The sequence below is a fragment of the Cricetulus griseus genome, chromosome 2 (assembly GCF_003668045.3).
Source record: "Cricetulus griseus strain 17A/GY chromosome 2, alternate assembly CriGri-PICRH-1.0, whole genome shotgun sequence".
NCBI classification, from domain to species: domain Eukaryota; kingdom Metazoa; phylum Chordata; class Mammalia; order Rodentia; family Cricetidae; genus Cricetulus; species Cricetulus griseus.
Genome location: NC_048595.1, coordinates 145,112,420 through 145,138,373, shown reverse-complemented (window position 1 = coordinate 145,138,373; position 25,954 = coordinate 145,112,420). Strand labels below are relative to the sequence as shown.

Genomic DNA, 25,954 nt, shown 5'->3' with positions numbered 1-25,954 from the left:
CTGCCAGGGACATACCAGGTAACCACCAAAGGAGTAACATACCAGAGCATTACGAGTAAGCCACAGCCTGGTGGCAATACATAGTTTTATAGAAATGGGTTAATAATTAAGTGAGAGCTAGCCAATAAGAAGCCTAAGCTTCTGTGTATCCATTTGGGACTAAAGGGCTGCAGAACCATGCAGGACAGAAACTCCATCTTCAATTAGGGGCAACCTGAATCTGTGTTCAGGCAATGACACTCATATTTGGCTAAGAGTAAACTATCCCTATTCCCTGGGTAGGAGAAATCTATGTTCTTCATTAACAAAGGCTGTAATTATTGCAGCTAGAACATAAAGGCATCCTTGCAATTGAGAGCTAAGGAATACCATAAAGTCAGCATAAGAATAGAAACTAACAACCCTACTCCAAGGAAAGTTTTCCTCAATGTAACAACTCCTCAGGCTGGGAGGGTTTCCCCAGTGAAATTGTTACAGTTATGTTCTGCTCTGGCTCTGGCAAAAGTTGTTAAGTCTCTGTTCCACTCCATTCCAGAAAAAGAAGGCCTCACCTAAACCCCATTCAAGAGATTTATTGGAAGGGAAGAATCCAGGAGGGTGGCTGCCAGGGTAGAACAGGGCAGCTCCCAACTGAACAGGTACAGGGCTTACATAGGGCTTCGTAGGGGAGGGATCTTTTCGAGGTGAGGTGAGGATTTTCAGGGTGGTAATTGGTTGGATTTCAATCCCTGAGGTTGGACAAGCTCAGAGATTGGCTGGATTTCCTGCTTAGGGATTGGTTGGTTTTTGTGTTGAGTTGGTCAGTTTGGCTCTGGTTTCAGGACCAGTGTATGCTTCTTTCACTGTTTCTTTTACTGGCCCTTTAACTCTTTGGCTCTGGTTTTAGGGCCAGTGAATTGGCTCAGGGTGTGTTTCTTTGGCTAGCCCTTTTACCCTACAAAGGCTTCCTCTGCTTTTTCATTCCCAACCCAGTGTTAGATATCATATGAGTAATTCTTTGTAAAGAAAGGCTTTTGAATTCACTTTTGCTCCCACCTGACCCACCCTTTGAGGCAGCACAACTTAGGAGCACATTTGCTCTTCCCTAACAGAAAGGGACAACGAGTTAACATGTAGCTAGAAGCAGTTCTTGTAGGGCGAAAGGGCCAAGGAAAAACACACTGACCCTGACTTGGCCCCAGGATCAGGGCTTGAAATCCCACCAATCACAGATCTAACGACTTGGTGGGGAAATTGTCTATCTTGCATTTGGGAAACCTTTCGCTGGAGCAGGGCTGTAAAGCTACTAAGCTTGCAATGACTTTGTGGTATTGCTTGGCTCCCCACAGCCAGGTTACCTTTCTATCTGAGTTGCAATGCTTACAGTTCTCAAGTAGCCAAAATACAATCAGAAGCTAGGGAAAGAAAGGTTTAGTTTAGGGTAAGGAGACAGGGTGACAAATGCTGGGAGGAGCCACAGGTACTGCCTGAGACTTGTCCCAGACTTCCTTGGCACCTGGCAGTGCACAAATCACAAAGTGAACACTCTGCTATACTTACAGTTAAAGAGAAAAATAACCAGATCGCCCACTTACCCAAACTAAGATAAACATTCAGGGACCTACGGTGTCGCTCAATAGTACAGTAATAGCAATAATTACGAAGGACATTCACTTAATATCACACAAGATGTATTCTAGTTCCAGAATCTGATGGAAACACAGTTAATGCGGACACTGTACAGCCGCAGTCTTCCAAATGTGGTCCTCAGACTAGCAGCCTGAGCATCAGTGGGGGCTCACTAGACTTGTAACATTTCACTCCGACCCCAGCCAGAACTCCAGAAAACTGGAAAACAGAGCCCAGCAATGTAATTTAATAAGCCCCAGATTTCGATAAGATGAGCCTTTGGGGTGGAAAGAACACTCTGTGAGATCACGCTGGAACCGGGTTAAACAAGTACTCGTGTTTACGTTTGGAAAAATGATGGCAAGTTCTAAGTACCCCCCCCCCTCCTCCGCGCGCGCCCTTTTTCTTTTCCTTGTGCCCCAGGCTGACCTGGACTCTGTAGTTGACAACCCTGAATTCCTAATCTTCCCGCCTCCACCTCCCGAAAGCTTCTGGGATTACGGACGCGCAGCACCATGCAGTCAGAAACTGCTGGCAAAAAAAAAAAGGCTCCATTCAAACCAACTTTGTGGTTTCCAGTGCAGATTGCATTTTTTTTTTAAATATTTTGTTTTGTTTTGTTTTTGTTTAATCCTAGCCCATACCCGCAGGAGATACACCGTCCGGAAAGCCCTGCCTCAGACTGGCAGGCAATTTGGCAAGTCCCAGCCAATGGGAAGCTAAGCTCGAGCCACTAGTCCATCCCAGCGGTACGATTGGCTGGCTTCCACGCCACACGCGAGCCAATCGGCGCCCGGCGCCAGCGTTCGGCACTGCGCGCGCGTTCGGTTAAACATGGCGGCGGCTGTCGCCTCAGAGGCCCGGAACTCGCGGGCTTGTGCGAACCGGAAGGATGCGGATTCTCCAGAGGAGGAGATGAAGGAGCCGCCAGGAGACGACGCGGAGCTGGTGGCCGAGGCGGAGGCCGTGGCTGCCGGCTGGATGCTCGACTTCCTCTGCCTCTCTTTGTGCCGAGCCTTCCGCGACGGCCGCTCCGAGGACTTCCGCCGGACTCGAGATAGCGCGGAAGGTGAGTGCGGGCCGCGCACGGCCGAGGGGGCTGCCCCGCGGGCCGAGGCCTGCTTCCCGCACACCTGGGGCGCGTTCACCGGCGCGAGGCTGCCTCATCACCCCGGCCGCGCCAACCCAGCTGCCTCCTGTTAGCTGGGACCCCTCCCCCATTCAGTGTGCCTTTCGGGCTTGATAGAAGAACAGAATAGATTAACATGTTGAAAATGGTAGCCAGTCCAGTTGCCGCTGCCTCCTACCATCTAGGTGTTCCTTTAGAGGTGTTCAGCAGTCTGGGTCGTCAGCTCAAAACCCGTTTGTCAGTTAGCATTATGTTAATTTGCAAGTCCCCTGGACAGTCTGGCAGTGGTGATGAAGCCAAACTCGGCCAGATGATAACGTTCCTAAGACCGTGTATATTCATTGTATAAATGTAGTATTTAATCCTAAATTCTCATCAAGCCTTCTTGACAGACTGCATCTCAGCATAATAATACTCCAGTTATTTATAGAGAAGTGAATTGGTTAATCTGAGGAGCTAATAGGTTACGAGGGGTGCTCCCGATCCTTGTGTCACGTTACAGTTTAGTCAAGTTTCCTCACAGGTAAAGCTGGAGCCAAGGCATGGGTAAGTGACTTTAAGTAGAAAATTAAATCCTGGAATGAAGTCACTTCAGTATACTTCTGTTGAGAGTAGGCTACGATTACTCTGTGGTGATAGATAAGAGTTGGAAACATCACGGTGAACTCCTGTTAATACATATGGAGTATGCTAGTTTTGTGTCATTGTAACATATATCAGACTTAATCGGCCCATAGAAAGAAGAGGTATATCTTGCACTGTTCTGAATGTTTCTGTGCCTGGAACTGTGAAGAATCCGCTCATGGTGACGCCCACCTCCTAGTGAGCAGAAGAGCTACACTGGCAATTTTTCAAACATGAGGCATAATCTCAACTACCCCTGTTAAGAGCAGTGTATCCGGGAGCCATCCCACTGATTTCAAAGGTGGCAGCTACAAAGGAGAAAAACTGTTTGATGCCAGGGTATAAGAGAGATAGGAATAAAGGTCCTGTAGCCCCTTTAAAAAGACACCCTCAGTGACCTAAAATCTGCACAAGACTCTATGTGTTAAAGTTCTACAGTCTCTCTAGAAAGTGTGTGGCTCCAGCCTTGAGAAGGAAGCACTCTAGATTCAAACTATAGCAGATGACTATAGAAAAATTTAAGAACTTGGGAGGATGCCTAGGGAGATTGTAAATGCTTGTCTTGCAAGCCAGGGATCTTAGTTTGATCCCCAGAACCCATACAAAAACTTAACATACTTGTATTTGTAGCACTGGGAAGACAAGGTTCGATGGCCAGCCAGCCTAGCCTACTTTGGTAGGCTTCAGGCCAATGGAAGGCCTTGTCTTAAAAGGGAGAAGGTGAGTGAGGAGGGCTGGCTCAGCAGTTAAGAACACTTTACTCTTCCAGAAAACCTGGGCTTGATTCTCAGCGCTCACATAGCACTCACATAGTGTCTATAATTCCAGTTCCGGGGTATCTAATGCTCTTTTCTGGCCTCAGCATGCACTGTATACACATGTTACACAGACAGACATGCAGGCAAAATACCCATACAAATAAAATAAAAATAGATCTGTTGTTTAAATGCTTAAAAAAAAAGAAGAGTTTGATAGTGCCTCCAAAATGAGACCCACGTTTATCCTCTGGCCTGTGTATGTGAAAGAGATCCAGGAATATGGTTGGTTTACCAGTATATATATTCACTGCCAAGTGCATCTTTGTGAGTATTCAAATATTTGGGAAATAAGTGTTTTAAAAATCCATCTGTGCTGGGCGTTGGTGGCGCACGCCTTTAATACCAGCACTGAGGAGGCAGAGGCAGTTGGATCTCTTTGAGTTCGAGGCCAGCCTGGTCAGGCTCCAAAACATAAGAATACAGAGAAACCCTGTCTTGAAAAACCGAAAAAATAAAAAAGTCAATCTTTATGAATTAAGCAAACTCAATGGAAACCTTGACATATGTATAATATTTCCTATAATAATAAAAATTTCATAGTATAAATTTCAAAGTAGTAGTTTGATACACTTTATAATTTAGATGTAAATCTTTGGTACTGCTTGTAAAAGCAATTTTAAGTATTTCACAATTGAGTTACATTGTATAAGAACAAAACTTTTCTGATTTTAAAAAACTGAATAATTAGACTCTGTAGTTCCAAGTTTATGATCAGTTTTGTTGAGTGTTATATTAGTCAAGGTTCTCTAGAGTAACAGAAGTTATAGAATGAATCTATACATAGAAAAGGATTTATTAGGATGATTTACAGGCTGTAGTCCAGCTAATCCAATAATGGCTGTCTATGTATGGAGTCCAAGAACCCAGTAATTAAGTCCATGAGGCGTGGTGTCTCAGCTGGTCTTCAGTATATGTCAGAATCCCAAAGAAGTAGGCCCTGATGTCAGTGAAGGAATGTTTATTGATGGTGAGAGAAAACTGGCAAAAAGAGCTTCTTTCTTCCATGTCCTTTATATAGGCTTCCAGCAAAACATGTGGCCCATATTAGAGGTGGGTCTTCCCACCTCAAAAGATCTAGATCTAGATCTAGATCAAAGGTTTGTCTTCCCACCTAAATTCTGGTTAGAAGTGGCTCTTCCCACTTCAGATGGTCCAATTAAGCAGAAAAAAATCACTCATAGGTGTGTCCAGCCCTTTTTTTTTTTTTTTTTTTTTTTTTTTTTGGTTTTAGTTAATCCCAAATGTAGTCAAGTTGAGAACCAAGAATAGCCATCCCAAGTCTTTGTAATCTAATACTTAACACTGTATTGTGGCTATTAAGTTGTGATAATATTTTAATAAAAGTCTTTTCTTTTCTCTTTTAGCTATTATTCATGGACTACCCAGTCTTACAGCTTATCAATTGAGAACTGTATATATTTGTCAGTTTTTGACAAGAATTGCAGCAGGAAAATCTCTTGGTAAATACAAATTTTTATTTTATATAGAAATCTTTTAACTTATGTTTAAATATAAGAAACTGGTGACACTATATTTTCCGGGGGAGAGAACATTTGCCAACCTGCATCTGGCATACATATAAGCATATCTAAAGCAAATAAAGAAATACAGTTTTATCTTTCTAGAACAGTGACTCTCAAACTTTGGCCTGGTTCATATTATTTAAAGGGCTTCTTAAAACAATAGAGCCATTCTACTTCACCATGAGTTTCACTCCCAGATAGATGATTCAGATGTTATAGTGGGAGGACTACATTTCATAGATACCTGGAGATTTCTTATATAACTTAGTGATGACAGCTACCATACATACACTGTTTACTGGCAGCTATTTAAACTTTATGTCTATCCTTGTACAAGAAAACACAATTTGTAATTGTAATCTGTCTCCTTTATTTTCATGGTTTATTTTAGTTGAATTTTAACTGCTCAGTGCTTATAAGTAGGTAGTGGCTGCCATATTGGCTTCTGTCTCCAGCCCCACAGAGCTGTAAAATAAGATATCTCAAGAGGAAAAAATGTTTATAGCAGGATTTTCTCATTTCAAAGGACTTCTTTTATGTACCCCAGATGCCCGGAAATTCATAGTCCTCCTGCCACAGCTCCTGAGCACGGGGACTTACAGGTGTGTAAGATCTAAGATTAGGAATTTCCAGGCCTCCTACACCACAATAGAAACACTGTGAGGAAAAGCCAGGCATGTACTTTCTCTAGTTTCTGTAGTTTCTAGTCTACCAACCTGATGTCAAGGAACCCATCAGAAGCTTTTCTTATTTCCCTTTTCCCTGTAAAATACTGCCTGTTCTACCACATCTTCAAAACCCCATCCAAAGTAAGCCCAGGATAGAAAACAGGAAACAGGTACAAATTAGCAGCTCACTTCCAAGGAGACCCTCTTAACAATTTTGGTTTGCCTCATTGTTATTGCTTTCATGTCTACTCCTTGTCCTTTGCAACATGGTTTTCCTAGTTAGAGGGAAGGTGTTTATGTGATCCCTATTGCTTTGCCCACTGTGCTTCGTATTGGGGTTTTCTGTTCTTCTTCTTGAAATTTAGGGTTTTTTCCCCAGTTCTATGAAAAATGTAAGTGGAATTTTTATGGATTACATTGAATCTGTTGATCACTTCCATAATGATAGCTATTTTTTACAATATTCTGTCAATCCATGAGTATGGGAGGTTTTTTCATCTTTAGTGTCTTCAGCTTCATTAGTAAGTATCTTCAATTTTTCATTGTACACATCATTTACCTCCCAGGTTAGGTTTAATCCTAGGTACTTTATTTTATTGTGATCAAGATTTTCTTTTTCTGGTGTCTTTTTTAACAAACTTATTATTGGTATAAAGGAAAGCTATTGAATTTTGCATTTTGATTTTATGTTTTGCTACTTCGCTAGAAGGGTTTATCAAGTCCAAGTGTTTTGTGGTAGACTTATTAGGGTCTTTTGGGTACAGGGTCATGCCATCTGCTGAGATGACCTGTTCTTTGAGACACATAGTAAGTGGTCTGTAAGGGTCCTGGTATCTGCTCTCCTACTTTTAACTGTGTGACCTCTCCCAGGTTTCTAGTACTACTTCAGAGAACAATGAGAGTTGCTTAATAAGCTTTCATTATTAGTAAGAATATCTTTTGTATCCCTCTGCCTTATACTCCATCTCAGCTTTCCCAAATGTTCTCTTTATCCTGTCTGTATTTCTTTGTTATTTCTCATTATCCTTTTTTTGTTATTTCTTCTTACAGCATTTGGCTTCATGTATGCGGAGTAAGTGTTCTACTGAACTGTATCCCTAGGTTATATTCTAGAGCTTAAACAATTTCCAGATGTACCTAGTCATCCATTGAATATTTCTGAATGATTCTGAAGTAGAGCAAACATAGAGAGCCACTGGCATAGTAATGTACTTCTAAGAAAGTACCAGTTACATTGGCTTGTCCACATTGCATCATTTATGGATATGGAAGTACACGTGGACAGGAATTGTTTTTATTTTTTTGTTTTGTTTTGAAACAAGGTCTCACCCAGGCTAGGCTTGAATTGTGAGTGATGTTCCTGCCTCAGCCTCAGAAGTGCTGGGATTATAGACTTGAGTCCCCATGCATGGTGGTTTCTTCTTTGTGTTTGTATCTTAAGTACTCAGCACAACTTGGATTATAAATTAATAATTTTTTTTAAATCTGATAAATTGGCAATGCCAAAAGAGGCCAACAGAAAATTAAAATCTTTGAAACTGCTAATATGGGTGTAATATTTAGTGTATGAAGTTATTCCCAGTTTTAAAATTCTCGTGAATATATTCATTTATTGTATAGTTGAGTTGAAATGAACAAAAACAGCCATGAAACTAGAACTTTAGAGGAATATAGCCCCCATATATATATGGGGCTGCCCCCAAAATTTAAAAAATAGACGTGTGATCCAATAAGCATTTTTACCTTCATGATGCTTAAAATGGTAGCCAGGCGTGGTGGTACATACCTGTGTTCCCAGCACTCTGGAGATCAAAACAGAAAGAACATGGCAAGACCTTGTCATAAGAAAATAAAGACATAAAGAGTTTCTGATTTTTATGATCAGTGGTTTTATTTTTCTTGTGTGTGTGTGTGTGTGTGTGTGTGTGTGTGTGTGTGTGTGTGTGTATGTATGTATGTATGTACAAATTAACTTAGGAAAGTTGTTTCCCAAAACTGTTCTGTGTGAAAACTCCCTGCATGTAGTATATAGTTGAAAGTTTGAAAAAAGAATGAAGTTTTTAAGGTTCTACTTCCAGTTAATTTACTTTTCTGTTTTAAAAGATGCACAGTTTGAAAGTGATGAACGTATTACCCCTTTGGAATCAGCCCTGATGATTTGGGATTCAATTGAAAAGGAACATGACAAACTTAATAAAGAAATACGGGATTTAATTAAAATTCAGGTATGAGTATTATTTTGTGCTTGTTGTTTTGCTAGAATATTGTATCAATACTTTTCTCATTGGTGAAACAAAATACCTAACAGGAAGCACAGTAAGGAGAGGCTATAGAGATGGCTCAGTGGTTAAAAGCAGTTCACTTCCCCACCCACATTAAGAGTGTACAGCCACCTGTAACTCCAGTTCCCTGTCTGGTCTTTGCAGGCACCTGTACATGTCAGAGAAGAAACTTATGATTTAAGAAGATACAGTGCATATTGGGGGAGGCATAGCATAGGAATATGAAGTGGTTTGTCATCTTATGTCCACAGTCAGGAAGCAGAGAAAGAGGAATGCTGGTGTTTGCTTACTTCTTTTTACTCAGCCCATAACATAACCATCGCCCATGGAATAGTGCTGCCCATGTTCAGGACAGGTCTTCTCAGTTAGTCCATTCTGGAAATACGCTTCGAAGTCCAATAAATTTGAGAGTGAATATTAACTATCACAAATGTGAAAACATAACATCCAGAATAACCTGTCAGAAGTTGTGCTATATGAAAATCTTTTTTTTTTTTTCTATATGAAAATCTTAATCTTTTCATTTAGAACATTGACCCTTGCCTTTAGTCTTCACATGAGCACAAGGCCCAGAACTTAATGTTTCATATTTAGGTGTATGTTGCAGGAAGCACTGTAGCTATTTAAAGATTACCAAACAAACTTTAAAACTAGGGATTCATGCTCTCCTTTTTTTTAACCTAAGGACTATAAATTTAGGGGAAAAGTAGCAGGTGCTTTGGTTTGCTTGTTTATCATAGGGTGTCACTTCTGGCTCGGAGGAGAGCCCGGGGCCTCACATATGCCATGTGTGGACTTTTGTGAGCCAGAGTGTGCAAATTTTAACCATGCTAAGACTTGAATTATAGTAGACTGCTTAAGAATAAGAAGCCAGAAAAGTCAAACATCTACCTGCAGCTTAAGCAATACTTCCTTAGTTCAATAAGTTTTTCCTTAGCTTTATAAGTTTTACAGATTTCTTTTTCTTAAGTTGAACAAGAGAACCCAAGATGGTTTCCTTCTTAGTGTGATTGTCAATGAAATTAGGACCTGGAGATAAAACATCAGGTAGAAAAACGCCTGCTTCTTGTAAGAATTCAACTGAGACAAAGGAGATTTTTGTGTTTTCACAGTCATTGGGACTCTAAAGAAAGCTGACTATTTACTACACTACTAGACAGTTGAGGTGACAGTACCATTTGGTGTATGGTCTCTTTGCCACACTGTTGTATGCGCTTCACATAACAGTTCTATGAGGTAGCTGTATGGTCTCCACCAGTTAGAGCATGTGGGAATGAGCAGTGAGATCAGTAGTCTTTTCAGATAATAAATTCACTTTTAATCTATTTATTAATTACTGCTTAGAGATACTGAACATACCATTGTAAATGTGTACAGGACTAGCAAGAATTTTTCAACTTTTTAAGCCATAATTTTGTTTCTTTTAAATAAGATTCTTTTTTTTTTTTTTTTTAAGATTTATTTATCTATTTATCATGTATACAGCGTGTGCCAGAAGAGGGCACCAGATCACATTAAGGATGGTTGTGATCCACCATGTGTGGTTGCTGGGAATTGAACTCATAACCTCTGGAAGAACAGTCAGTGCTCTTAACCCCTGAGCCATATCTCCAGCCCCAAGCCATAATTATTTTATTATTGATAAACTGCTGTTCAGAATTAACTATGCACTTAGTCAGATAATGGCTTGACATCTTCAAAAGCAACTTAAGGTTTGTATCTGTCATCTTTAAGGCTGTGGCTGTTTGTATGGAAAGTGGCAGCTTTAAGGAAGCAGAAGAAGTGTTTGAAAGAATATTTTGTGATCCGGAATCTCACACGGTAATTATTTATATTAAAACAATAGAATTCATTTTACAACTCTTTATATGGGGTGAGGAAAATGGAAAGAAAATTGAAGGAGAAAAGGAATGCTTCACTTAACTCAATATATTAAATAATTCTAACATTAATCAATACAAAAATTTAGTATTTCAGTTACCCTTTTTTATATCAAGTACTTATAGTACTTATACACACATACTTATATACTTATAGTACTTATATACACATTTCAAGAGTTCAGAAGCTATATGGGGGTTTGGTGGTTGCCACATTAGGCAGCATAAATGTAGAAAGGCAGAATAACTTGCTTATTTTTCTAGAACCCCCCACCTCATTTTCTTTCCCCACTTTTCTATACTTTGATTTCCCTTTTTCTTTCCCTTCTCTTCCTTTTTTTGAGATGGGATTACTGCATCCAACTGTAATTTGTTATATGATCATTTGAAGTTTGTATATATTAATATAGTCATTAGGCCTCTGTTGTTAAAATATTAAAAACAGTGGTGTTGGGGTAAATTAAATATCTCCAAAGAAAGAAAAGATAATCTTACATTTTTAGCAAATTTTTTATTGAGCATCTATACCTCTAAAAGAAAATAATTTGTTCTAGGTATTTAACTTTGATATGTTTGTATCAAAGAACACACTTGTGTGAGGAGCCCCTACATCAGGAAACTAGCTAGCTATGAATGTAGCTCTATAGTAGGACTATAGCATTTGCCTAACATGTACAAGTTCTAGATTTGGTTCTTGGCACCATCAAAAAGAAAGATCTTCCAGGCATGGTATAGCACATACCTGTAATCCTGCACTCAAGCTCATGGATGTGGGTGTAGGTGTGTGGTGAGAGAGAGATCTTGAGACTACCTTAAATAAGAACCTAGAACCTCATCCAATTCTGGTCATTTGAGGAGGTCTTCCCCAGCAATAACTACTACCCATCCTTCTCCCATTAAAAATCTGTTTTATAATGGAACATATATAAGGTTGTGGTTATAATAGTTTTGTTCCTTTCGTTTTGTTGTTGTATGAGTAGGTAGCAATTTATCTTTCCTGTGCTGGACATTTAAGTTATTTTGTTCTTTGCTGAAAAGTACTTTAATATGTCTTGTGGAGCAGACCTATGCACTTTTAGTAGTAAAATTCCTGAGTAATAGCTAGACATGCTCTCTCACTTGTACTTATTTGTTCTTTACTTATCAAGTAACATTCATTCAGTTTTTGTAGGTGCTGTCTATAGTTTTCCAAAGTAGTTAATGCAGTTGCTCTATAGACCTTACCTGTGGTTTTCATTTCAGTTCGTGTTACAAATAAATAGTAATATCACACTGGGTTTAATTTGCCTGAAAACTGCTAAAGGCAGAATGCCATTTGATGTCCTCGTAGATAGATTGTAGATAGAGTTGAGGAGCTAATCAGCATAATTAATGACTGACATAGCCTAATTGAGTAGGTTATAGGTAAGACATTATCTGATTTGACCCCTCTCCTAGGATATAACACCCCAGAAATTTCAGCAGAAAGCCTGATGATTTTTTTAGATTTCCTTCCATGTATTTCCTTCTTAGTATTACTAGATTATTGAAAACTCTACTCAATTTCTGTCTCATAAGAGGAAAACATACAGCTAATGCATATAAAGCACTTAGGAGAAGTATTCAACTTCCCTAGTGTTGGCATGATCAGTGAGACATTGCCAACTGACTCATTGAACTATTTCCCATACTCTCAGACTGGCAGCACTTTTCATTGATTGAAACACCAACAATTGGCCCAGTGCTTAAATGCCTGCATATCTTCCCTCTGAAGTACATATCGGTGCTTTATAGAGTCAAGGCAAAATATGCAAGCACACATTCCAGTGAGTTCTACTTCTAGATAAATATCTTAGAATAACTTACATTTTCTCTGTATTCTAAAAGCCATGAAGCTTTAAAGACAACAGGAAAAAACCCAGATCTTACTGACACAATTAGTCTAGGATCAAGCCTACAATTTTTTCAAGTTCTATAGCACTGAGCACAAAAGGATTAAGAGAAAATGTTTGAGCATTGCAATAATAGCAAATAACCTAAATTCTTCAAGCAAATAAATGAACAAATAGTGATTGATCAATATTCTAGACAGTGGTACAAATAATTTTTCCTGTACACTTAGCATAAGTAATTGCTAGGAACATAGAATTAAGGGAAATATAGCAAGTTTCAGGAAAATCACACTTTTACAAATGATACTATGTGTATAAGATTAAAGCCACAGGACTTCAGGGATGCTGCAATGAAGTAAATTGCTTGCTATGCAAAAGTATGAAGACCTGCACTCAGATTCCCAACACCCACATAAAAAGCCAGACATGGTGGCAGGTACCTGTAGTTTCACTGTTGGGATACAGAGACTAGAGGATCACTGGGGCTTAGTAGCTAGCCAATCTAGCCACCAGTGAGGACCAGGTTCAGTGAGATAACCTGTTTACACATATCAGATGGAGAACAATAGAGAAATACTGACATTGATGCAGTCACAGATAAGCACACCTGCACATGCATCACATATACACACAAAAATATATAAATAAAATCAAAACTGGTAAATAATACTATCTGTTATTTATAGACATATAAATATGTTGTACAAATGTAAAGAGATTTACTTGGGAGGAAGTGGCAGTACTGAGAATGGAGCCTGAGTTATTGCTTAGACTAGACAAGCACTCTGCTGCTGACAAGCTATGCACACTTCAGCCCCAAGGACTTGGTAAAGATAGTAAATTCTGAGTTTTGGGTAATGTTATAGGTGAGGACAAAATATAGGATGCAATCAGATTATGGAATTAAACAGATTTAACCATAGTTTTGTTTTTAAACTGGGTAGTAGACAGTTAAGTTTATAATTTGTTTCCTCATATGTGTCTGAAACACAACATTCAGAAATGTAGGGGCATTGAAAAGGAAGAAAAGGTCTTTTAAAGCAGAATTATAACTCTTACTTGTATCTCTTTGAGTTTATATTTACAAAATAATTGTTTTTCAATCAAATATTTATTTGGAATTTGTTTTATATTAATACATTTCTTTTTTTTCTTTAGTCTTTAGGAAGGAAGTTACTCAGGATAATCTCTCAAAAAGATCCATACCACTCCTTTTTTCAACACTTCAGCTATAACTTCATGATGGAGAAAATAAAGAGTTATGTGGATTGTGTGCTAAATGAAAAATCATCAACTTTTCTGATGAAGGTACACATCTCAAGGAGAGAGAAAATGTTATGATGAAAGAGAAATTCTTAAAATCTAACCCAAATCTTAAGTTAATGGGTGATTAAAGTGAAATATTTTCCTTGATTTAAGGTAATTGTACTTCAGAATATTTAGATATGTACATGAATATGGACACATGTATATGTGTGCCAGCAGAGGCCAGAAGAGGGCATCACATTCCCTGGAGCAGCTGTGAGCCACCCACTTCAGGTACTGGGAACTGAACTCATTCTCGGCCAGAAAAGGTCTTAACTGCTAAGGCATGTCTCCAGCCACTAACATTTTGTTTAAAATTGCCTAGAAAAAATTCTCTCTATTGACTATATTTATAAGAGAAAAAAAAAAAAAAAAAACTCTCCCATAATGCTTATAACCCAAGCAATAACTAAGGTAGTGCCAGCATTGTCAGAATCGTGAAAATAATTTGGTGACTTCTGTTAGCCTATGAACAGATACTTCTGCTACAGCTGTCAAAGAAGATGATGTGTTCCTTGGTTAAAAGGCCTAAATGTAGTCTTTTTATCTCCTTCCCCTCCATATTCAACTTTTTTTTTTGAGGTATATTTACATTTTAATGGAAGAAATGAAATATTTTAAGCAACATGAGCATATACAAAGGAAGAGGTTGAAAATGTTCACAATATTAAAACTTTTATTGTACCTTGAATTCAGCTTCATAATGACCTCTACATATACCATTTGTTTCCATGGTTCCCTGACTTGTCATGTGATAGTCACAGAATCAGTATTAAGAATCTTTCACATCTGTGTTCTTTCCTTTTTAGAAATCAGTGTCATTACAAATTAATCTTTATCTTTCTATTCTAAACGAGTCATATTTTATTCTTAGCTGATTTTCTCTGTGTTTTTATTTCAAATTCACTAGCAAGGGATCATACATACATACATACATACATACATACATACATACATACATACATACACCTGTGTGTATATATATATCATATAATGCATGTTTATTACCTTCTTGAGTTTTCTACATTTTTATTTTCCCTATTTTACTTGATGAAAATATGTTATTCATTTTTGACTGACTTCATATCTCACCTCAGACTCAGAGGAATATTAATTGATTCAAGCACATTTTAGCTTTATCACAATACTTTGATAGAAATATTTTTTTAATTTTAAATTATCCCAAATAATTTAAAATGTGTTTTGCAACTTATTATTCAACTTTTTCTTAAGGCAGCAACAAAAGTAGTGGAAAATGAGAAAGCAGGAACACTTGCTTCTAAGAATAAGCAAAATGCTACTAATACTGAAACAGAAACTGAAGTTAATTTGAATAAAGGAAGAAGGTTTGTACACTCTTAATATTTTTTTAAGGTCTTGGGAATATTTTGTCTTTAACATAAGTGATGCTAGTAATCCATTATTAAAGCAATAATTGAGTAATTGCTATATCCTCTAATTGATGGTTTGAATATTTAGAGTACTATAGAGTTATTTCATAATTTACATGGACTATATGTTAAGCAAAGTAGTGAGAAAATGCCAGTTGAATGTATATAGATTTATTTACTATTTTTAGTGAAGGTGTGCTTAAGAAATGAGGTTGAAATTAGAAATCTGGTTCATTTTGGCCTCTTATTCGGTCAGTTCCTACTTTCTTTTGGTATATACTAAGTTATTCTGGTATTTTAAGATTGTTCTCTTTATTTTTCAAGGATATGGTACTCTACTTAAAAAACAAAAACCAGCAGTTGGCTTCAATGCTTGAAGTACCCTAGTTAATCCTATCTGTTGTAAGGTAGTATTCAGTCTTAGGTTATTTTCAGGGATTTTCACGTTTGGTTTTGCTTTAGGATTTTTGTTTGTTTGAGCTACATCCCTAGCCAACAGGTGGTGTTTATTTGATGTTTGTTTTTTGTTTTATTCTTTTGGAAAGCTTTTTGTGTAACTGCGGCTACCCTTGATCAAACATTTACTATGGCTCACTTTGAACAGATCTGGTCCTCCTGCCTGCAGCACCCAAATGCTACATTCCTAGGAATATGCCACACACCCAGCTGGGGAGTGGGAGGAAGGTAAACATCGTGCACATGCATACATGTATGCGTGTGTGTCAGAGAACAACTATAACACAAAAATTGAAAACCCAGAGACATATTGGGGTTCAAGCTTCAAGCTGAAGATCAGCAAAGCAAAGCAGCCAAGCCAGTATATCTTACCTCTACCCAACTGAAATGGCAATCCTGTCTCCACGAATTCTCAGGGAAAAACCTCCTGGTTCCTGTCTCCTCCTCCTTTCATTCCTTTCTCTGCCCAGCAATATCACTCTTGTTCCCACCTCCCTAGTGCTGGGATTAAAGGTATGTGATCCCAAGTGCTGGGATCAAAGGCATGAGCTTTGTTACTCTTCAATCCTATGTAGGCCATAGAGGTCTTGAACTGAGAGAGCTCCATCTGCTTGTCTCCTGAGTTCTAGAATTAAAGGTGTGTACCACCACTGCCTGACCTCTTTAGTTATGGCTGACTCTGCTTTCTGAATCCTCAGGCAAGCTTTAATAAACCATAAATAATATAATCACCACAAACAACCTATGGGAGTTGGCTTTCTATCATGTGGGCCCCAGATAATGAATTTCTCCATAGTTAAGCTTGGCAGCAAAGAAGCAGTAACCTTTATCCACTCACTGTGCTCTCTCTCAAGACACCAAGGGTGGATATTGCATTTTTATAAGCTAACCCTATTGAGGAAGATAAAATTTGACCATTATAAAAATTATTTATTTTCTTAATTGTATTTATTACTGTTGTTGTGTTGTATGCATTCATATGTGTACCACAGTACAAGTATAAAAGCTAGAGGACTTCAGGTAGTTGGTTCTTTCCTTCCAGGATGGATTCTCGGAATTGAATCAGATTTAGAGAGTGGGTACTTTTACCCACTGAGCCATTTATCAACCTAAGATTTCTTTGTTTAACCTTGATAAATTCTTCCTGTTGTTGGGCACTTAATTCAAAGCTAGGTTCTTAAAACCTTTTAATTTCTGGACAAATAGATTTCATAGCCCACATAATACTTACAGTTCCAAGGATGCAATCTTAACTACTTATTTAGAGGTGGGGATTGGGCTGCATGTTAGATAAACACTTCCTTGTACCCCCTTAGGACTAAGGCTAAATCATCCTAGAATCTTCTCCTTTTTGTTCCTATGTATCAGAGCATGGCTTGCTCCTCATGTCTCAATGGCTGCACTAAAGTTCTACTTTGTCATTGTCAAACAATCCATGTTGAGAAATAAATATGCATTTTGGCTCTAATACTTTATTTTGTTTGGAAAATAAATGATCCTGAGCCAGTACATTCGTGTAACGTAAGCCTTCTTGCCCAGTGTAATAGTGCTATACTATAGAATTAAAACCTAAACTTAATTCTTGGAGATACTAAGTCCATTTCCTTTGTTCTCTCCTTATGTAGTGTAGTACTCACTTATTTCAGAAGTCTAGACACAGACCTAGTACAGAGTGTAAAGTCATGTTCTCATCTGCTTCTCTATACTCTTGACTCTCCTTGACTTCATATATCCAACTGTCTTTCCAAGAATTAGGATCCCATCTCAGAAATACTTTTCTGATGATTTGTATCCAAGGTTATAATATAGCTTGGTACCACACAAATACATCCTTAGGGTTAGTTCCAGGGTTGGCTTTTGCAAGGGTAAATGTTTAGATTTCTTCCCAACTTGAAACTTTTAGCTCATAATACTAGAAATTGAACTCAGGACAGGACATGAATCATACTTTTTTTAAAATTGAAAATAGATTTTTTAAAATACAATATATTCTAATTGTGGTTTCCCTTCTCCCTACTCCTCCCAGTTTTTCCCCATCTCCCCTACCATCTGGATCCCCATCCTTTCCATCTCTCATTAGGAAACAAACAGGCATCTATAATAAGATGAATTGAATAAAAAAAAAAAAAATGACACCCTCAGGAATCCCATCAAAACCAGGAGCCATAATATATATACTAAGGACCTGTAAGACAGAAAAGGAAAAAAATACCTTGACTTAACATTGAGACAAAGACCCTCCAAAGGTACTGTTGAATTCATTTTATGTTGGCCATCTACTTCTGGGCATGGGGCCTACCCTTAAAAATGGTTTCTTTCCCCAGTGAGACCCCCCCTTAGTGAAAGTTAATTTTTCATTTTCAAGTGGTTATCAATTGGAGATAGTTTCTTGGTTAGTGATAGGAGCATGTGTCCACTTCCCATCTCAGCACCAGGACCCCATCTGGTACAGACCCTTGTAAGCCTTGTGCATGCTGCCATTCTCTGGATTTGTAACAACTTTCCTCCAGCTGCCTGAGTTCCACTACCACATTAGAGCCCCCAAATAACACATAGAGTCTTATATTAATTACAATGCTGCTGGCCAAATACTAGGATTTCTTAAATGCTAGCTCTGTCTTAATTATCAACCATAACCATTAATCTATATATTTTATAAAAACTTATCTTACTGAGAATGCCAGCCTTGTGTCCTCGCTTCCTGGGATCACATGGCGGCTCCTGTCTTTACTACATTTCCCAGAATCCTGCTCGACTCCTAGCCTCACCTATTTTGCTTTCCTATTGGCCAACAGTGCTTTATTTATCAACCAATAAGACAAACACACACAGAAGGACTTCCCCCATCAGGACTTCATATGTATGCCAACCTTGTAGTGTCTAGAAGGCATTGTTTCCTTGGTGTCTTCCATCCCTGCTGGCTCTAACACTCTTTTCTGTCTTTTCTTCCACATAGTTCTCTGAGCCCTGAAGGAAGGGATTTGATGGAGACATCCCTTTTAAGTCTAGGTGTTGTAAGGCCTTTCACTCTGTATCATCTAGCTGTGGGTCTCTGTGTTTGTTCCAGGCTGCTATAGGAGGAAGCTTCTGATGATGCTTGAACAAGATACAGATCTATGAGTAATGCAGAATATCATTAGGAGTCATTCTATTGCCATATTCCTTTAGCAGAAGTAATATTTGTTTTTCTCCTAATTCCCTGGACAATCAAGTCTCAGGTTCTTGACCACCCAAACAGTGCTGGGCCTGGGTTCCATCTTACGGAGTAGGCCTTAATTCCCATCAGATATTGACAGATTACTCCTACAAGTTTTGAGTCACTATTACACGAGTATATCTTGCTGGGTCATCATTGTAGATTGAAGAGTTTGTAGCTAGGTTGGTCTTTACCTATCTTCTTTGGTAGCATGCAGAGTACACTCCAGTACCATGAACAGTAGTCAGTAGGGATAAAGCCTCTATGTAGGCACCATCTGGACTTCTCCATGTTCATTGAGTTGTGAGGTGTTGTCTTTAGCAATAGGGCCTTATTGTCAGTTTGTGGAAAGCCGCCATTAGCCTAGGTTGTTTGTGAGTTCCCATGGAACTCCTTTGGCTAACAACTAAATTAAATGTAACCCATTCCCAGTACTGGAAGCATCATTTGGTGACAAGATATATTCAGTTGGGGCAGTGTCTCTCCTGTTATTTGACAGTTTTATTTAGATCACCTCCATGTATGTATATATTAATAGGAAACTACTACTGTATGAGGTTTCCATATGACCCCTCAAATGGCCCTTAGTTTTAGCTTTCCCTCCTCATATTCTCTCCCTTTCCCTTCTTCCTTCTCCCTCCCTGTTTGATCATCCAATTCCAGCCCTTCTCCTTGACCATCTATAACTATTCTATTTCCATTTCCTAGGGAGACCTTTCCCTCTTTGCCCAGTCCCTTATTGTCTACTTAACCTCTGTGGCTATGTGGATTGTAGTTTGCTTATCTATGACTTAACAGCTAATGTCCACATATAAGTGAGTACATATGACATTTATCTTTTTGGGTCTGAATTACCTCACTCAGGATGATTGTTTTTCTAGCTCCATCCATTTACCTAAGAGTTTCATGATTGCATTTTTTTAACAACTGAGTAATATAAGTCATACTTTGACCAGGATATCTGCTGTATTTGTAGCCTTCCCAACCCTCATTTCAGATGTCTGAGTTATCAGGTGACAGTTACATTATTGTGGTACTTGGATTCAAGTAACCTTTATTTTACTTAATGACCTCAAAGCACAAAAGTGGTAATGTATCAGAGGGTGACCTTGAACTTTGACTCACCTACCTTCACCTCTCAAGTGCTAGAATCACAGGTGTACACCACTTCATCCAGCTTGTCAGAACAGTGTTCTATATGTGAAATGATATGGAAAGAAAAAATTTCTAAGGTAAACATGATGGCCTGTACCTATAGGCACTTTGGAGGCTGGAGTAAGAGGCTCTTGAGTCCAGAGCCAGCCTAGGCTACTTATATAGCAAGACTGTCAAACTCACAAAAAAGAACTTGTCAGGGCTGAAGTTGTGGCTCAGCAGTTAAGAGCATTTGCTGTTCTTGCAGAGGACCCAGGTTTGCATCTCATTAACTACTTGGTAGCTCACTACTATCTGTAACTCCAGATCCAAGGAATCTGATCTCTCTTCTCACCGTGTCTCACAGAGGACATGCATATGCAGGCAAAACACTCATGCACATAGAAGTAAATAACTCTTTAAATCAGAAGATGAGGAAAGAAGGATGTTTTTGCAGATTTGCTGTCTTGTTTTCTGTGAGTACTCAAGCATTAACTGCCTTACACTGTCTAGCAACACAGAACAGACTTCTCTGATGTTAAAGTACTATCTTTTTTTTTCTTGGAAAAGGTCCTTAGTTCCTCCTTTCCTGGATTGCTGCCTTATGTTCTCTTCAAGATAAGGTCATATTTTCCATTCAAAGATATTCTCCCTCAAAGATCACCTGTGTAAAATTTTGCCTAGCTCTCTGATTGTTAGGTTTGTGCTCCCACACAGTACAAGCCATCAAGTCATGTATCCATGATCAACCTTAACTTTGGAAATAAATTATCTGTTTATCATAATACTAAGAATTCTTTGAAGGTTTTTGTTGTTGTTGTTGTTGTTGTTTTGTTTATTTGCTTTGAGGTTTTTTGTTTGCTTGTTTGGTATGTGTGCGTGCAGGCATTTTATTGAGCCTAGAGTTTTATACATCCTAAGCAAATGTTGTACCCACTGGGTTGTACTGCAGACCTTGTTGAAGGGCCCTGATTAATTTTGAACATCTTAATTGGCTCGGTATCCTTTGTGCCTGGCTCATTACCAGACACATATGGAAAATTTAACTGAGTACTATTTACAGAGAGGAAAGTCAAAACTAGAAATAAGATTGAAATATTGAAATTGGTAGTCAAGCAAATACCAAATCCATTCTGGAAGCCAAACTGGGAAGAATCAAGCATCAGATGGCCAGTAGCAGGACAGTGATTGACAAGCTGCAAGTGAAGCAGGTGTGACATTGGAAGTGTGATTGTGAAGATAGACAAATGACAGGAAAATTGAATATTTTACATGTTTAAGACTGGAGGAGATAACTATTTTCTCTAATAAAGCTTATAAGCCATTGAGGCAACAAGAATTATAGGCAGTAAACAAACTATAGCACAAAACTATAGATAAGATTTAAACATTGGTATTAAGATAGGCAGAGGTTTTAGTTTTGAGCAGAACCTTGAAGGGAAATTTTGTTTTGTTTTGAGACAAGGTCTCACTATGTAGCACTGATTGGTTTAGAACTCACTGTGTAAACTAGGCTGGTCTCAAACTCATGGAAATCCCAGGTGTTAGGATTCAAGGGAGTGTATGCCCAGCTGGTTAAGATTTTTTATATGTGGAGCTAGGGGTATGGTTCAGTTGGTAGAGTAATTGCCTATCTTGCACAAAGCCCTGGATTTGATTCCCAGCCTAGTATAAAACCTGGAATGGTAACATATACCTGTAACCCTAGCACTTGGGAGGTGAAAACAGTATCAGAAGTTAAAGGTCATTTTTGGTTATATAGCAACTTTGAAACCAATCTGACTATATGAGACCCTAACTTTAAAAGAAATTGAGAGAGAGAAAGAGAGAGAGAGAGAGAGAGAGAGAGATTTCAGGAAAGAGAAATAGACTTATTGGAAAAATAGAATTGAAAATGGTCATGCTGTGGTTTTGGGTGCTGTTTTAGTGAAAGCAAAAGGAAGGTTTTTTGGGGGGGTTGTTTGTTTTGGTTTTGGTTTAAAGCTAAGTGGATGTCATGTGCATGGCTTTTATGCTAAAGCATAAAAGCTTTTTGGAACACTAAAGCAGGAGGGGCATAAGTTGGAGTCTTATCTGGGTTACATAAGGCATTATCTCACTTCCCACCTACCACCACATCCCTCAAAAGTTCAATTTGAAACAGATTAGAGAGACAAAATAAACTTGAACCCATCAAGTTATATACATTAAACACTTGTATTTTTCATGTGTCAATTGTACTCCAGCAAAGTTGTTAAAAGAAAACTTCATGGAATAGTTTTCTAAAGGAAAACATGATAAATTCTTGGTTGCAGTATTAACTATGCTTAACTTGTGTTTGGGGAAGTTTGATTTGTACCTCTTAAGCACATCTAAGCAAAAGGTGGCCACCTTTTAATGAACTCCATAAGTCCTTAATCCAACCAGGTTAACTTTCCAAGATGTTTCTTGTGGGTTGAAGTATGTCTTGACTGTGCCAAGTATTTCTCTTATACAAAGTTCCATTTGTATATATTCTTAGTATTTTTTTTTCTTTTAAAGTATTAATGACCAACAGTCAGAAACTGAATCCTTAGTGGATGCAGAATCCATAATAAGGTAAAGTGACATTTTTCTTTATCCCTAAAATCATTGATGAAAGCAATTCATGTAGATTTAAATGTTAAGATTGGCATGTAAATGGTATGATTAGATACAGCTCAGAGTCCTCTTTAACTCAACAGATATTCAAAACCCTGAAATGTTTTTGGATTTCTAGCTATAAAGACTTTGATACGGAATCTAGAGATGTTCTCCATAATTTCTAATAGACTATTAGACTAATAATACGGAGCATGTGAGCTTATTCTGGTATTCTAGCATAATAACAAAGACTTGCTGCTAGCTTAGGAAAGGACTAGAAGCTACATTTTCTTATGTGTATCTCATATTCTAATTTTATAAAATTATTTTTAAAAACTCTTTTTGATCTACTATAAATGCTGTGAGAGACAATCCAACATGTCCAAAGAGCTGAAAAGTCTGTGTAGATGATTTCAGGTATCAGTAAGGTTGCTGAGTGGATCTATGGAAAGGATTGGTGATTACGACTTAAAAATTCAAGACGTTACAAGTTTGTCCATAAAAACACTGTATTAGATTGTGTGTGTGTGTGTGTGTGTGTGTGTGTGTGTGTGTGTGTGTGTGTATACACGCATATACATATATCTGGGGAGGAGAGGGAACAGGGTCTCAATATACAGCCCTGGCTAGTTTGGAACTTAACTGTAAAATCACCTCTTAGTGCTAAGATTACAGGCATGCCTAACTTGAAATAATTCTTAATCACACCTCTAGGTATAAAAAAGATACATAAATGGTGGTAAGTTCTTAGAATGATAATGACTGGCAAGAATTATAGAAGAATGATAGAAGGTATCAGTAGCATTCCTGAGTGGCTGAGATTCTGTGGAAGCAGGAGTAACATTCATTAGGAGATAAAAATTCTTGGAGCTGGTGATAGAGCATGGTGATGGAGCACTTGCTTAGCAGGTATAAGGACCAGATACAGTCCCCAGCACTGTAAAATCAAATGGTGTGAAGACCCATCGTTGGAATACCGTGACTGGTGGGAGGTGGAAGATTAAGCTGTTCTCTTTTTGACAAGATCAAAAGGAGAGAAATATTGTCCTAAGGTGGAGCAGGGATAGAGGTGGACACTAGACTTAAGAGGCGAAGAGTTTGAAAATAGCATTCTAGAGAATACAAAATAACACAATAGAACATTTTAGAAGAAAGGAAAGGCGAGGAAGAGTTGCAGACTGTTTTGTTAATGAAAGTATAGCTAAAATGTCTACATTTTAGGTTGGGCTAACATACTTATATAAGTACAGGCACACTGCTTTTTAGGTTCTAATTTGCTTCTATATAAAACTAGAATAATACTGGCTTTATAGGGCTGTTAAAAATATGCCACGTCCATTATTTCCAGAAGCTGGAAAGTACATGGTCTATCATCAAATAAACGAATTTTGAAAATTCTCCTACTGAAAATTATTTAGAAACCACAGGAGAGAAGGAAAATAAATTCCTGTAATTTAAGGAGTATTTGGGAGTTCTTTTGTTTTTGTTTTGTTTTTCCTAGGTCCATTTGGAAAGCTGATAGAGTCATGATTTCTGAGTAGATGAACTGTAGAAAGATGAAATAAAAGAAAGTTTGACAATAGAAATATTAAAAATTAATGTGGGTCACTAAGTAAAGAGAGCAACAAGGGAAATAGACCAATGTAGAAGATCCTATAGCAGAGGTAACAAATCATTTTTCTTTTATACCTTCACTAGACTCTGGAATTAATCTCAAGCTCTCATGTTTTATTAGGTGTCACAAGAATGCCTTATCTAAGTTGAAACAAGGAAGCTGTCAACCAGATTTTAATCAGAAAGAAAAAGGAATGGGAATTCTTCAAAGTGAGTACTATTAACTATAGTTGTAGAAAAAGAGAGAAATACTGTAGCTGGCCACCCTTACCACCATATCACAAAATGCACCTCAGATGACCAAAGCCAGCTTTAGAAAATTAGCTCTTTCTTGATGGTCTAGTCTGAATTATTTGGCTATTAGTCACATTGATTTTCTCCTTAACTGTATTTAGCAACTTCAGACTTTTTTGCACAATGAAGAATCAAAGCTCATTATTAACATTGCATAAGTGAATTCCAAATCAGTACTTCCAGGGAAGTGGGTTCCTTGATCTTCCATAATATTTTTGGTTTTTTGAGATAGGATTTCTCTGTATTGCTTTGGAGATTGACCTGGAACTTGCTCTGTAGACCAGGCTGGCCTCAAACTCACAGTGACCTGCCTGCCTTTGCCGCCTAAGTACTGGGATTAAAGGCGTGCACCACCAACACCCGGCTTTCTATAACATTTTTATCAGCTAATGAATACACAGTCTTGTTTTATGTTTACTCTATTTAAAGGCACAGTGGTGTGCACGCGCGCGCGCGCGCACACACACATACACACACACACACACACACACACACACACACACACACACACACACACACACACACACACACATGTCTATTCATAAATGATTTTTTAAGTTTGGATAAAGAATTTGAAATAGAAAATTGGCTCTTTGTGTCTGTAAATATAAATTTAAGCTTTAGAATGTAGAATTCTTTAAGCAAAAGTCTCTCCCCAAAAGCTAATCTTCTGTTTTTCTTAGTTAGCTGTTTTTAGTTGGTTTGGAATCAAACTAAACAAATTGTTGTGATTTTGATTTTGTTCAGTTCAGAATCTGGCCGTGTAATCTGGTCCCATCTCAAACTTGTGATCCTCTTATTTGGCCATAGTTTACTTGTGTGTGACACCATACCTAGTTCTTATGTTTTGTATAATCAAGGCTTATAGCATTATTTTCTTGATAAAGTCCCTATGAAATTCTACCTTACTGATTTAAATTTATTCTTCATGAATCCTGTAGTCAGGATTCCCTTTTCTTTGCATCTTTATTTTGTTTCCTATTTGTCTGGATTTTTTTTAAGTCGATAGTTTCTAAATTCTTGCACTCTGAAGACAATCTGCTATCCTTTGTGTTTCTTTAAAACTTTTTGTCTAAATGTAATACTCTTTAGAAATATTTTTTGGTCACAGCTTTGCAAACAAATTGATTTTGAGTTGCTACAGTGTTGAAATCTGACATTAACATGACTTATCCCATCTTTGTATATGAGTTACTTTTCTCTCTGACCTGACCAGGAGTTCCTCTGACATGCACTAAGTACTAGAAATCCCTCCTTTATTGCTGCTTTGGCTTTGGATTTCCATTTAATTAAAGTGATTTTTCACTTTGAACTTGCTTATTTACTCTCCAAATAATTAAGGCTGTTGTAAATATCTATTATTGATTTCCCATTTAATTACCTTGTGGTCTGAAAATTTATAGTAGACAAAAAGTACCTATATCCTAAGTGGGCCATGAACTTTTAACTATCAGTAGTCCTCCTACTGTTGCCTCCCAAGTGACAGTTGTCAGAGGACAGTTTCCAGGAGTTGGTTCTCTTCTTCCACCAGGTATAGAATTTGGGTAACCAGACTATACA

The 25,954-nt window shown here is 38.0% G+C and overlaps 1 protein-coding gene across 4 annotated transcripts in view; it reads left to right on the top strand.

Moving 5' to 3' along the window:
• The first annotated feature begins 2,406 nt into the window (after positions 1-2,406).
• Terf1 (telomeric repeat binding factor 1) overlaps positions 2,407-25,954 on the top strand; it is a 29,036-nt gene continuing 5,488 nt past the window's right edge. The window contains exons 1-8 of one of the 4 annotated variants that reach the window (XM_035440005.1): positions 2,407-2,677; positions 5,544-5,639; positions 8,474-8,595; positions 10,387-10,473; positions 13,562-13,711; positions 14,942-15,054; positions 20,253-20,361; positions 20,456-20,672. In XM_035440005.1, the coding sequence (XP_035295896.1) occupies positions 2,443-2,677; positions 5,544-5,639; positions 8,474-8,595; positions 10,387-10,473; positions 13,562-13,711; positions 14,942-15,054; positions 20,253-20,361; positions 20,456-20,557 (1,014 nt within the window). In that variant the 5' untranslated portion in view covers positions 2,407-2,442 and the 3' untranslated portion in view covers positions 20,558-20,672. Of the gene's footprint in view, positions 2,678-5,543; positions 5,640-8,473; positions 8,596-10,386; positions 10,474-13,561; positions 13,712-14,941; positions 15,055-20,252; positions 20,362-20,455; positions 20,673-22,405; positions 22,463-24,221; positions 24,311-25,954 lie in introns of those variants that run through there. The other 3 variants (XM_027398818.2, XM_027398820.2, XM_027398819.2) reach the window with 3 other exon arrangements.